The sequence below is a fragment of the Anomaloglossus baeobatrachus genome, chromosome 6 (assembly GCF_048569485.1).
Source record: "Anomaloglossus baeobatrachus isolate aAnoBae1 chromosome 6, aAnoBae1.hap1, whole genome shotgun sequence".
NCBI lineage: Eukaryota > Metazoa > Chordata > Amphibia > Anura > Aromobatidae > Anomaloglossus > Anomaloglossus baeobatrachus.
The window spans coordinates 37883635-37896134 of NC_134358.1; the positions used below are offsets into that span (position 1 = coordinate 37883635).

Genomic DNA, 12500 nt, shown 5'->3' on the forward strand with positions numbered 1-12500 from the left:
TGCATCCGTCACACAACGCAATGCAACGGATACCGTTCAACGCAAGTGTGAAACTAGCCTTAGGATGCACGGCCGCTATAAATCATAGAAAATGCTGGTCCTGATGGGGCCAGATATTTACCGTATTTTTCAGATTATTAGACACACTTTTTGTCCCAAAAATTTGGGAGGAAAATGGGTGGTGCGTCTTATAAGCCAAATATTGCTTACCGAGGGATGTTGGAGAGGGGTCACAGGAGGCAGGGGTGATGCTGTGGGGTGTGCGCTGTTGTGTTGGCGGTGCAGATGCTAATATCGGGATGTGATCGCTGCAGGTGGTGAGGCAGGTGCCATCCTGAAAATGGCATTATGGGCTTCAAATATTAGTGCCCGGAGTCGGTGCGTGCGCAGATTGAGCGCTCAGCTCAAGATCTCATCTGCTCCCGCACCGCCTCCGTTCCATTGATCTCTCAGCAGCAGACTTAAGGAAAATGGCGCCCGGAGGTGGTGCAGATGAGATCTTGGCTCATTGAGGTCCATTTATTGAGCTGATCGCTCCATTCCTATGAAGCCCACACCGCTGACAGTTTATGGATGTACCTGCCTCAGCGAACGAACATCCTGGACACCCGCCGCACCGCCTACAGCATTGCTCTGCTCCAGCACCGCCCCTGCCTCCTGTGACCCTCGCTCCACCACCACTGCCGCCAACGCCCCCCTCCGGTCAGACAGCACCAGATTATAAGATGGACCTCATTTTTTTTTTTTGTACCCTCCCCCCCCCCCCCTCTAAATTTGGGGTGCGTCTTATAAAACAAAATAAACAGTATTTATTTTTCAAAAATGTTCATAATTTTTTTTTTTTAGCCAACAAAATAACAATGCAAAACAATACCATTTTATTATCGCTGTACACCATGTTCCAAATTATTATGCAAATTATATTTTTTCTGATTTTCCTAAATGTTTGGTGCAAATGACAGTCAGTCTAATAAAAGTCATCACCCGTTAGAGGATACATCGAAGTTTATTGAAGAAACCTCCCAATGATAACAGTATAATCTTCCTGTTCCACATTATTAGGCACATTAGAGTTTCTAAACATTTTATATGTTTTAAAGGACTGAAAATGCGCATTTGTGGAATTTGCAGCATTAGGAGGTCACATTCACCGAAATAAAAAGCTATTTAAATCCAAAACATCCTAACAGGCCAAGTTCCATGTAACATAGGAGCCCTTCTTTGATGTCACCTTCACAATTCTTGCATCCATTGAACTTGTGAGTTTTTGGAGAGTATCTGCTTGAATTTCTTTGCATGATGTCAGAATCGCCTCCCAGAGCTGCTGTTTTGCTGTGACCTGCCTCCCACCCTCATAGATCTTTTGCTTGATGATCCTCCAAAGGTTCTCTATAGGGTTGAGGTCAGGGGAAGATGAAGGTGGAAGATGAGTTTATCTCCTTTTATGCCCATAGCAGCCAATGACACAGACGTATTCTTTGCAGCATGAGATGGTGCATTGTCATGCATGAAGATGATTTTGCTTCTGAAGGCACGTTTCTGCTTTTTGTACCATGGAAGAAAGTTGTCAGTCAGAAACTCTATATACTTTGCAGAGGTCATGTTCACACCTTCAGGAACCCTAAAGGGGCCTACCAGATGTCTCCCCATAATTCTGGCCCAAAACCTGACTCCTCCACCTCATTGCTGACGTCGCAGCCTTGTTGGGACACGGTGGCCATCCACCAACCATCCACTACTCCACCATCTGGACCATCCAGGGTTGCTAATCAGTAAACAAGACTGCTTGAAAATTAGTCTTCATGTATGTCTGGGCCCGCTGCAACCGTTTCTGCTTGTGAGCACTGGTTAGAGGTGGCCGAATAGTAGGTTTATGCACCACAACAAGCCTTTGAAGGATCCTACACCTTGAGGTTTGAGGGACTCCAGAGGCATCAGCAGCTTCACATATCTGTTTGCTGGTTTGTAATGGCTTTTTAGCAGCTGCTCTCTTAATTCGATGGACTTGACTGGCAGAAACCTTCCTCATTCTGCCTTTATCTGCACGAACACGTCTGTGCTCAGAATCAGCCACAAATCTCTTCACAGTACGATGATCACGCTTAAGCTTTGGTGAAATATCTAATGTTTTCATCCCTTGTCCCAGGCATTGCATTATTTGATGCTTTTCGGCAGCAGAGATCCTTTTTTTTTCCCATGTTACTTGAAAACTGCGGCTGTTTAATATTGTGGAGCATCCAGTTTTCCTTTCATTGGGCCTCACCTGGCAAACTAATTATCACAGGTATCGGAGATTGATTTCAGTGACCAAAGAACCCTGAGACACAAAACCATCAATGAGCTTCATTATTAATCATTAGGACACGTACATCCAATTTGCATAATAATTTGGAACATGGTGTATTCGTGCTGACCTGCAGGATCATACTACCAGGTCATTCTTACTGCACAGTCAACACCGTTTAGTCAAAACCTTTTTTTTTTTTTTTTTTTTTTTTTTAATTTTATTTGATTTTATTTATTTTTTTCTCCCATTTTTCAGTACAATATATGGTAAAATGAATGGTATCAGCAAAAACTGAAAAAAAAAAAGCCATCACACAGCTACAAAAATGGAAATGTTAAAAAAAAAAGATATGGCTCTAGGAAGAAAGGGAGGAAAAAAACGCAATTGAAAAAAAAAAAACAAAAAAAATTCTGTCATGAAGTGAAAAAATAAAAAAATCTAAAATATTATAAATTGTTTTCTAGTGACACGGACGCCCCGTGCCCACCTCATTTCCGACTTCGCACCTTACTGTCGTATTTTTTATTTGTGCGCTGACACCATGGGCAGCAGGGGTAAGAAATGGGGAACATCGGGGTCTTTTTATATTTCATACCAGTGCTCACCAGTTGATGCCATTTTTGCAGTTGCTAATCTGCGCCTCCTGGCCTTCCTTTCGCCGTCCTCCTGTGCTGATAGATGTGGATAACGCCTCGGATGCATTAGCGCACTTTGACGCCTTGGATGCCAATGATGTAGGCAGCAAAATCTTGCGCCTGCGCAGACATATTCCTAGCTCACGCACTTCGCTCTTCCCTATTGCGGGCAGAGCCAAAAACATAGGTGCGCCTGCGGAAACCGGCGACTTCTCTGCTAAGGCACAAGATTTTGCCCGGCGATGTGGATGAAGCGGGTGACGTCATAGTCTGGCAAAATCCCGCGCCTGCACAGAGAACTTGCCGGATCGTGCGGGCGTACTGTGAAGCCCCTCACCTGCAGCGGTCACCCCAGGGACTTCAGGGACTTCTCTCCACCTCCCGGGACGCCACAGGGTCTTCACTTGATGGGAACTTCTGGCAACAGGTATGTGGGGTTTATTTACATGGTAATCGTGACGCCACTCTCTGTTTGCGGTCAGGGCAGTGACTGCCACTGCAGTTTAACGAGCGTCTGGGGCTGATGGTCTCTGCAGTTAGATGGTGTGGCCTCCCGAGAGTGAGGCTGGTCCCAGGGGCTCGGGTGTAGGTGTGTAGAACTACAGGTCACAGAATAATTCAGACAGAGTCCAGAAAGTCTTTCAACTTGTTTACTCACGTTCAGCTGGTTTTGTGAGGTAACCCGGGCGATACTGAGACAGACCAGAGAGAACCAGGTATCCTTCAGGCTGGTATAGGGGTGACTGTAAGCTCGCCTTACTAGCACTTCTTGTTTCGGACAGCCCCTGACTTAAAGTACCGTGGGACTCATCCAGGGAAGTCGCTGCTGCCTTTTCTCCCCTTTCTGGCCCGTTTGCTGACAGCGTGGACCAAGGTGGATAGCTTCAGGCTCAATTCTCCTTATGGGCCCCCTCGTTGCTGCTGATGCTCGGACTCTGTGTTGGTTGGTGTGAGACTTGTTGTCCACCCTACCGGCAGGTTTAGTAGGTAGTTAAACTTGAGCCTACTTCGGGAACCTGTTCCCCGTGCGTGCCTAGCCCTCCAGAAGCCTCCATACACGACCAGCTGGTTCCCTCAGTGTCCTCTCGACTGTCTGATTTCCCCAGCGTCTTTCTGTCCAACTTCTGGTGACCGTTCTCCCCCGCCAGCAGCCACTACACGGGCAGGGTCTGACTAGCGTGTCTGCGTGCCCGCTCTCCGCTTCAGACTGACATGTGTCCTCCAATTCTTCTCTCTGACTGACTGTCACTGCCACACTATCTTCCAGCCCCGCCACCCACCACTAGCTGAGATCTGGAGGCCACGCCCCCTCCTGGGTTTGCCCAGGGGTCCCCTCTAAGGTGTGTGTGAGACCTGGTCACTATGTGTCCGTGCGTACACACCCTACTCAGCGGTTGGGATTATCTGTTTGCACTCACCCAGCGTGGGTGCAGTACTCAGTAGTGCCTGACCAGTTCAGGGGCGCCACAGCACCTATGTTTTCGGCTCTAACCACAATAGGGCTAAGCGAAGTGCGCCTGGGCAAGCCAGGAATATGTCTGCGCAGATGCAAGATTTTGCCCACCTACGTGGATGGCGCCCGAGGCATCATCCACGTCAATCAGCAAAGTAGGACGGGGAAAGGAGGCACAAATTAGGACACCCATTTATATACATGGCGGTAGATTTTATAAAGGGATTTGTGGGGTCTACATGGGGCTCAGGGGGTAACGTGCACCTTTATAAAATGCAGCCCAGGCGCTGCTTAAGGTGCTAGTTTTAGTGCAGAAGGCCAAAATCTGTTGACAGGTTCCCCTTAAGTTTTAATTCTCCTGGTGTCATGTGTATGATATCGTGCCAAAAACATTAATAGACGGACAAACTTAAAGAGTAAATGTGAAGCGCACGGTAACGGTTACATAGTTACTAAGATTGAAAAAAGACCTAGGTCCATCTAGTTCAACCTTCCTCCACCAGTTCTACATTTAGTCACTAAGTCATTTATAACCAACAATGTTTTGTGTAGTGAGGAAATCATCCAGCCCTGATATAAAAGCTGTTATAGTGTCTGCCATTACTACCTCTTGTGGTCGGCATTCCACAGTCTGACCGCTCTAACTGTAAAGAACCCTTTCCTATTTAGCTGTCGGAATCGCTTTTCTTCCACTCGCAGTGAGTGCCCCCTGGTCCTTAGTACTGTCTTTGGAAGAAATAAGTCATGTGCCAGTCCTTTATATTGACCACACATGTATTTATACATATAAATGAGATCTCCTCTGAGACGTCTTTTTTCTAAGCTAAACATATCTAACTTTTTCAACCTGTCATCATACGGGCGGCCTCCATTCCTTGTAATAGTCTAGTTGCCGCCTTTGAACTGACTCTAACTTCTGAATGTCCTTTTTAAAATGTGGAGTCCAAAACTGGACCCCATATTCCAGATGTGGCCTTACAAGTGATTTATAGAGGGGTAACAATACGTTGGGATCGCGGGATCTAATCTCTCTTTTTATACACCCTAGAATCTTGTTTGCTTTAGCAGCTGCTGCCTGACATTGAGTGCTGCTGCTCAGCTTATTTGTAATGAGAATACCCAAGTCCTTCTCCTGTTCTGTAGTCCGGAGTTTACTTCCATTTAATGTATACGCAGCTATAGGATTACTCCGTCCTAGGTGCATTACTTTACATTTATCAACATTAAATCTCATTTGCCAAGTATCTGCCCATTCTGACATCTTATCCAGATCTTTTTGTAATATTGTACTATCCAGGTCAGTTTTTAATACCCTACATAGTTTGGTGTCATCAGCAAAGACTGACACTTTACTATCAATCCCATCCACAAGGTCATTAATAAAGAGATTAAAAAGAATTGGTCCAAGCACAGATCCCTGCGGCACCCCACTGCTGACTATAGCCCATTTAGAGAATGTTCCATTTATGACTACTCTTTGTTTCCTATCTTTTAGCCAATTCCTTACCCAGTTGCATATAGTTTCCCCCAGTCCTTGCTTCTGGAGCTTTAGTATAAGGCTATTATGTGGTACAGTATCAAATGCCTTTGCAAAGTCCAAATAAATCACATCAGCTGCATTACCAATATCCAGGTATGAACTTACCCCCTCATAGAACCCCAACAGGTTGGTTAGACACGACTTATCTTTCATGAATCCATGCTGTCTGTCAGTTATTATATTATTTTCTGCAATATATTTTTGCATGTCATCCCTTAAAATGCCCTCAAAAACTTTGCATACTACTGATGTCAGGCTTACTGGACGGTAGTTGCCTGGATCTACCCTCTTACCTTTCTTAAATATCGGTACCACATCAGCAATCCTCCAATCCTGAGGCACCAACCCTGTTACAAGCGAGTCTAAAAAGATGAGATACAGCGGTCTGTCAATTACGGAGCTCAATTCCCTCAATTTTCGTGGACGAATGCCATCTGGCCCTGGGGATTTGTCAATGTTTAATTTACTGAGACGTAGGCGTACTTCTTCTTGTGTTAAATTAATTATATCGGGTGGTGGACTTTGATTTTTCACTTGTTGAATGATGCCTGGTACAGTCAGTTCCTTGGTGAACACAGATGAGAAATGCCTATTTAAAATCTCAGTCTTTTGTTTGTCCTCTATAACTAACTTGTTATTATGTTTTAAGGGGCCGATACTATCCTTTGTTTTCCTTTTGGCATTAATGTATTTATAAAAGATTTTGGGATTTATTTTAATGTCGTTGGCGATTTTTGTTTCAGTAGCTAATTTTGCTTGTTTGATTTCTTTTTTACATTTCCTATTGATATCTTTATACTCCTGCAATGCTATTTCTGTATTCTCAGCCTTTAAGATTTTAAATGCCCTTTGTTTTTGTTTTATTATACTTTGTACAGTCTTATTTATCCATAGTGGTTTCTTTTTATTCCTGGACATTTTATTACCAGAGGGTATACGTTTTTTACAGGACTCTAGTAGTATATCCTTAAACTTACCCCATTTATGTTCGGTATCCCCAGTTACCATGACTTTGTCCCAATCTACACATTTAAGCTCTTCCCTTAATTTGTTGAAATCAGCTTTCCTAAAATTCCAGGTTTTAGCATTCCCCCTTTGAAATGTTCTATTGAATATTATGTTGAAGCTTACCATATTATGATCGCTGGTGCCCAAGTGCTCCCGGACCTGTAGATCTGAAATTGTATCCGGTCTATTTGACAGGACCAGATCTAGCAAATTATCTCCCCTGGTCGGTTCACCTACCATCTGAGAGAGGAAATGGTCTTGAATGGTAGATAAGAACTTACAGCTTTTAGCAGAACCAGAAGATTCTATGTCCCACTGTATGTCTGGATAGTTGAAATCCCCCATAATAAGAACCCGATTATTATTATTAGCTGCCTTTTCAATTTGTTCCAGCATTTCACCCTCTATTTGTTCAGGTATGTTAGGAGGCTTATAGCAAACTCCAATTAGCATTTTTCCATTATTCCCCTCCCCATGTACATTTACCCATACTGACTCTACATTGTTGCTGTTCCCCTCAATGTCATCATACAACACAGGTTTTAGGTTAGATTTAATAAATATACACACCCCACCACCTTTTTTGTCTTTCCTGTCCTTCCTAAATGTACTATAACCCTGTATGTTTGTCACCCAGTCATGGCTTTCATCCAGCCAGGTTTCCGTAATGCCCACCACATCATAATCCATGGTTGACATAAGAGTCTCCAATTCATTCATTTTGTTTGCAAGACTTCTTGCATTTGCCAGTAGACATTTAATCCTATTAACACCTTTATTACTCCTAGCCTCCCTACGTTCCTTGTATGTCCCATCACCCCCTAATCCTTCATTAACCCCTACCATCTCCCTGTCTCTATCTGCTCTATCTATCCCCTTATTTGCTCCACTACCCTCCCTCCCCCCCCCCGATCCTAGTTTAAAAGCTCCTCCATCCGTCTGACCATTTTCTCCCCCAGCACAGCTGCACCTTCCCCATTGAGGTGCAGCCCGTCCCTACCGTAGAGCCTGTAGCCGACTGAGAAGTCGGCCCAGTTCTCCATGAACCCGAACCCTTCCTTCCTGCACCAATTTCTAAGCCACATATTTATCTCCCTAAGCTCCCGCTGTCTTTCTAGTGACGCTCGTGGCACCGGTAGTATTTCTGAAAACACCACCTTGGAGGTCCTGGACTTCAGCTTCTCTCCTAGTTCCCTGTAATCATTTTTAAGGACCTTCCACCTGCCTCTAACTTTGTCATTAGTACCAATGTGCACCATGACCGCTGGGTTTTCCCCAGCCCCACCCAGCAATCTGTCTATCCGATCCACAATATGCCGAACCCGAGCACCCGGCAGACAACACACTGTTCAGCATTCACGGTCTCAGCGACAGATGACCCTGTCTGTCCGCCTAATTATAGAGTCCCCTACCACCAACATCTGTCTGGGCTTTGCTGCACTCCTATTTCCCTCCTTCCTACAGCAGTCGTTTTCCTGGTTGCTAGGAGCAACATCCTGCTGTAGTGACCCTAGTCCTGGCCCTTCATTCCTAATATCAGCCAAACAGGCATATTTACTAGGTTGTGCCAGGTCTGGACTAGGCTCCCTGACACTTTTCCCCCACCTCTTCTTCTAACTGTTACCCAGCTACCTACCTCTGGGTCCTGATCTTCCCCACCTCCACCCTCCTCCATATCACTGGCCCCAGCCAGAGAAAGCTCAGTGAGCTCTAAACTCCTCTCCAGGTTTGCAATGCCCCTGAGTGTTGCAAGCTGCTTATTTAGATCAGTTACCTTGGCTTCCAAATACGCAACATGCTTGCATCAAGTGCAGACATATTCACCCTCGAACGGCTGCTCAATGCATGCATACATCTGACAAGATACACACCTGGTAGCATTGTCCATGGAGCACCTATCAAATGGGGATAAACAGTAAAGTAGAAAAACAAAGAGATCAGGTTTTTCCGGCTTGGGTTTCCTACGATCAGCGATAAAAGCTGGTAGTAAGTGTTCAGTTTCCCAACAGCAACCCCGCAGGAGAAATGAGGAATTACACCATGTCCACAATAATGCAAGACAGGATGGGTCCTCCAGAGTGAGAATAGATGAAGCCCCCCTCAATAACCTTACAATGATGTAATGGGGTTTACAGGAATCTCTTGCTCTTCCCTAGTCTATAGTTGTTCTTGCTTTCTCCCCAGTCATCCCAATGGAGCCCAGTTCCCATATAATTAGTGATATGATGGCGGCCTGTGCTCCGAGCTCTGGGCAGTCGGAGCCGTACACGGCACACCTACCGGGACTGAAACTCTATTATTTGCACATTTTCTCTCCATATCATAGAAAATTCCACGTCTCAAGGCCGCGAAAGACGATAATTAGAGCGTTGCATAAGTAGCGCTCACTCTGCACCGGAGCTGTATAATTTTCTACCAGCGTAGTACGATAATAACCATAATGAATATAATTATTCCCCCGTAACAATGCTACCGGCACATTTACCCGTATGGAAAGCGCGGTCTATAGCCGCACAGCGACCGGCAGGTCACAGAGGAAAATAGCCGTGGGCAGCCAAGAGGGACACAGCGAAAGCTAATACTTCCTATATACTTTGTGTTGCCATTATTCTTCTTGCTGTCAGTGAATGGGGTAATACTGGGTTTGATTTCCAGACCCGTTCTGACCTAATATTTCAGGGTTTGTTTATATAGCCTCGTAAGACCCTGAGTGGGATAAAGTCATAGCATTATGATTGGGATGGATGCAAACTGTGCGACCCCCGCAAAACACAAGACATAAGGGATACGTGTCCTTTTGGGTCTCTTTTTTTTGGCAGGATTGATCTAATGAGGGTGTCCCTATCATTTCCAGGATCGGTGGAGGTCCCTCTGATCCTATCAACATGCTTTCCCTATATGTTTTCAGTTCTCCTTTAAGGGTACATCTATAGGAAACCACCAGCACTCTATGGATTTGCTGTGTGTCTGCTGCCACCTGCTGGATGAAGTGATCATTTACACTTACTAATCAAAATCCGATTTTTATGACCTTGACGAGCCTTGTCTATGGGGTTTCTGTATTTCTAACACTTCCATTTTTGATTATCTTCAAGGTTTAAGGTCTATGGAGCACTAGTGCAAAAAAAAATAAAAATATATGTTTTTTTTGTGTTTTGTTTTGTTCGTTTTTTTCTTTTAGACAAAAGATTAAAATTGGAGCGTCTCTGACCTGGTCCACTATACTCTTTTCATTTGGTTAAGTAAAGCTTAGTCTATGATTATTTTCAGCCTAAGTAATATGGTCAGAAATGCTTAATAATTATAAACTTGCCCACCCCCCATGCTTTACACTGCTTCTTCACTCTGATATATATATGGGGGTGGGGCTTTGTCTTTCTACAGGAAGTGGGGTGGAGCTTTGTTTTTCTACAATAAGTGGGGTGGAGCTTTGTTTTTCTACAGGAAGTGGAGTGGAGATTTGTTTTTCTACAGGAAGTGGGGTGGAGATTTGTTTTTCTACAGGAAGTGGGGTGGAGATTTGTTTTTCTACAGGAAGTGGGGTGGAGATTTGTTTTTCTACAGGAAGTGGGGTGGGGATTTGTTTTTCTACAGGAAGTGGGGTGGAGATTTGTTTTTCTACAGGAAGTGGGGTGGAGATTTGTTTTTCTACAGGAAGTGGGTTGGAGCTTTGTTTTTCTACAGGAAGTGGGGTGGAGCTTTGTTTTTCCACAGGAAGTGGGGTGGGCTCTGTCTTTCTACTTGTATTTTTCTGTTTGTCAGGCTCTATCAGGTATTACAGACCAGATGGGCTTTAACCCCTTAAGGACCGATCGTTATTTGCTCTTTTGTTTTTTCTTTCCCTTATTCCAAGAGCTATAACTTTTTTCTATTTTTCCATCGATATAGTCGCGTGATCGCTTATTGCGGTACAAGTTGTACTTTTGAATGTCACCATCTTTTTTATCACATTATGTAATGATAAGCAGGAAAAAAAAAATAAATAGCAAAAAAATTTAAATTCTGCACTTGTTTTGGTTTTTCTTTTTGTTTTTTATTTACAGTAATCATTTTACCATAAAACTGACCAGTATGATTTGTCAGGTTAGTACAAGTACATAGGTGACAAACGTGTATAATTTTATTTAAATGGTGAAAAAAAAATTCAGAATTTTTCAAGCAAAAAAATAATCTAATTTCCAAGAGCTGTAACATTTTACATTTTTTGCACATGCAGTTGTGTGAGGACCTGTTTTTTTTTGCGCCTGGAGCTGATGTTTTTATTAATTTTATTTTGGGGTAGATACGATGTTGCGGCATCCGAAAAACTGCAATTCTGGAGTTTTGTTTTTCTGTTGTAACAAATGTGGTGTTTTTCTTTTTTTAACGTGGTAAAATGGTAGGTGATTTGACATATATATATATATATATATATATATATATATATATATATACATATATTTTATTTTATTTTTCTTTCTACTATGCACTCTATTTAATAGTAAAGACATATAGACATATATATATATATATATATATATATATATATGTCTATATGTCTTTACTATTAAATAGAGTGCATAGTAGAAAGAAAAATAAAATAAAATATATGTGTGTGTGTATATATATATATATATATATATATATATATATATATATACATATATATTTTTATTTATTTATTTTTCTACTTTGCACTGTATTTAATAGTCCCCTTAGGAGACTTGAACCTGCAGTGGTCTGATCACTTGTTCTACATGGAGCAATTCCACAGCACTGCTATATATGGAAGAGATCACAGTCTCCTATGAACGCTGGCCATGGACTGGTTTTCAGACACAGCGCCCCCTGATCAGGTCCTGGCACACCTATTGAGCCTCAGAAGAGCGCGCCCCCTGCTATCATGCATTGAAAGCACCTCTCAGATGTTCAGGGAAGGTTAGTAATTGAACAAAGATGTAAAGCAAAGGAATGGAAGTTCCCCGCTCCTATAGTGCTGGCAGAATGCTCTTTCAAAAAGAGCAAATGGCAAGTTGTAGGGTATGAGCACAGCGAGATCCTGCTTTTTCTACAGGTCTGAGCCATCTTACTGACCTTTCTCCTCTCTGCACACTGCCTTTATTATATGCCTCCCATTGTGACCCGCTGTGTCCATTTTTTCCGACAGATCCGACCTGGCTGTCCACCAACCTGGGCATACTGACCTGTATAGAGTGCTCCGGCATCCACAGGGAGATGGGGGTTCACATCTCTAGGATCCAGTCTCTGGAGCTGGACAAGTTAGGCACTTCTGAACTCTTGGTGAGTATTACTGATGGTGGGGCAGGATTTAGGAGCGACATGTGCTGTAACCCCTCGGGTGTATGATATCAGGGAGTATCGCCCCGGGGGGAGGCCGTACACTTCAGCGTCACTGCCTTGGAGCTTTTTACCCATTGAATGATTGGGGGGTTTCGTGGGTAAAGAATGTTAAGTATGTCTGACAGCACACAATTCTTGGCAGTGTCCCAATGTACTAACATTTAAAGGGATTGTCCAGGACTGAAATAGCAGAGCAGGGCCAACATCCCCGTTGAAAAGCTATTTCCTGCTCACTTG

General features: G+C 43.6%; 1 protein-coding gene across 3 annotated transcripts in view; it reads left to right on the forward strand.

Moving 5' to 3' along the window:
- Nucleotides 1–12500, forward strand: part of ASAP1 (ArfGAP with SH3 domain, ankyrin repeat and PH domain 1) — a 409622-nt gene that overhangs the window by 352983 nt on the left and 44139 nt on the right. For all 3 annotated transcript variants that reach the window (XM_075352860.1, XM_075352862.1, XM_075352861.1), the window contains one exon: nucleotides 12070–12203. In XM_075352860.1, the coding sequence (XP_075208975.1) occupies nucleotides 12070–12203 (134 nt within the window). The remainder of the gene's footprint in view (nucleotides 1–12069; nucleotides 12204–12500) is intronic.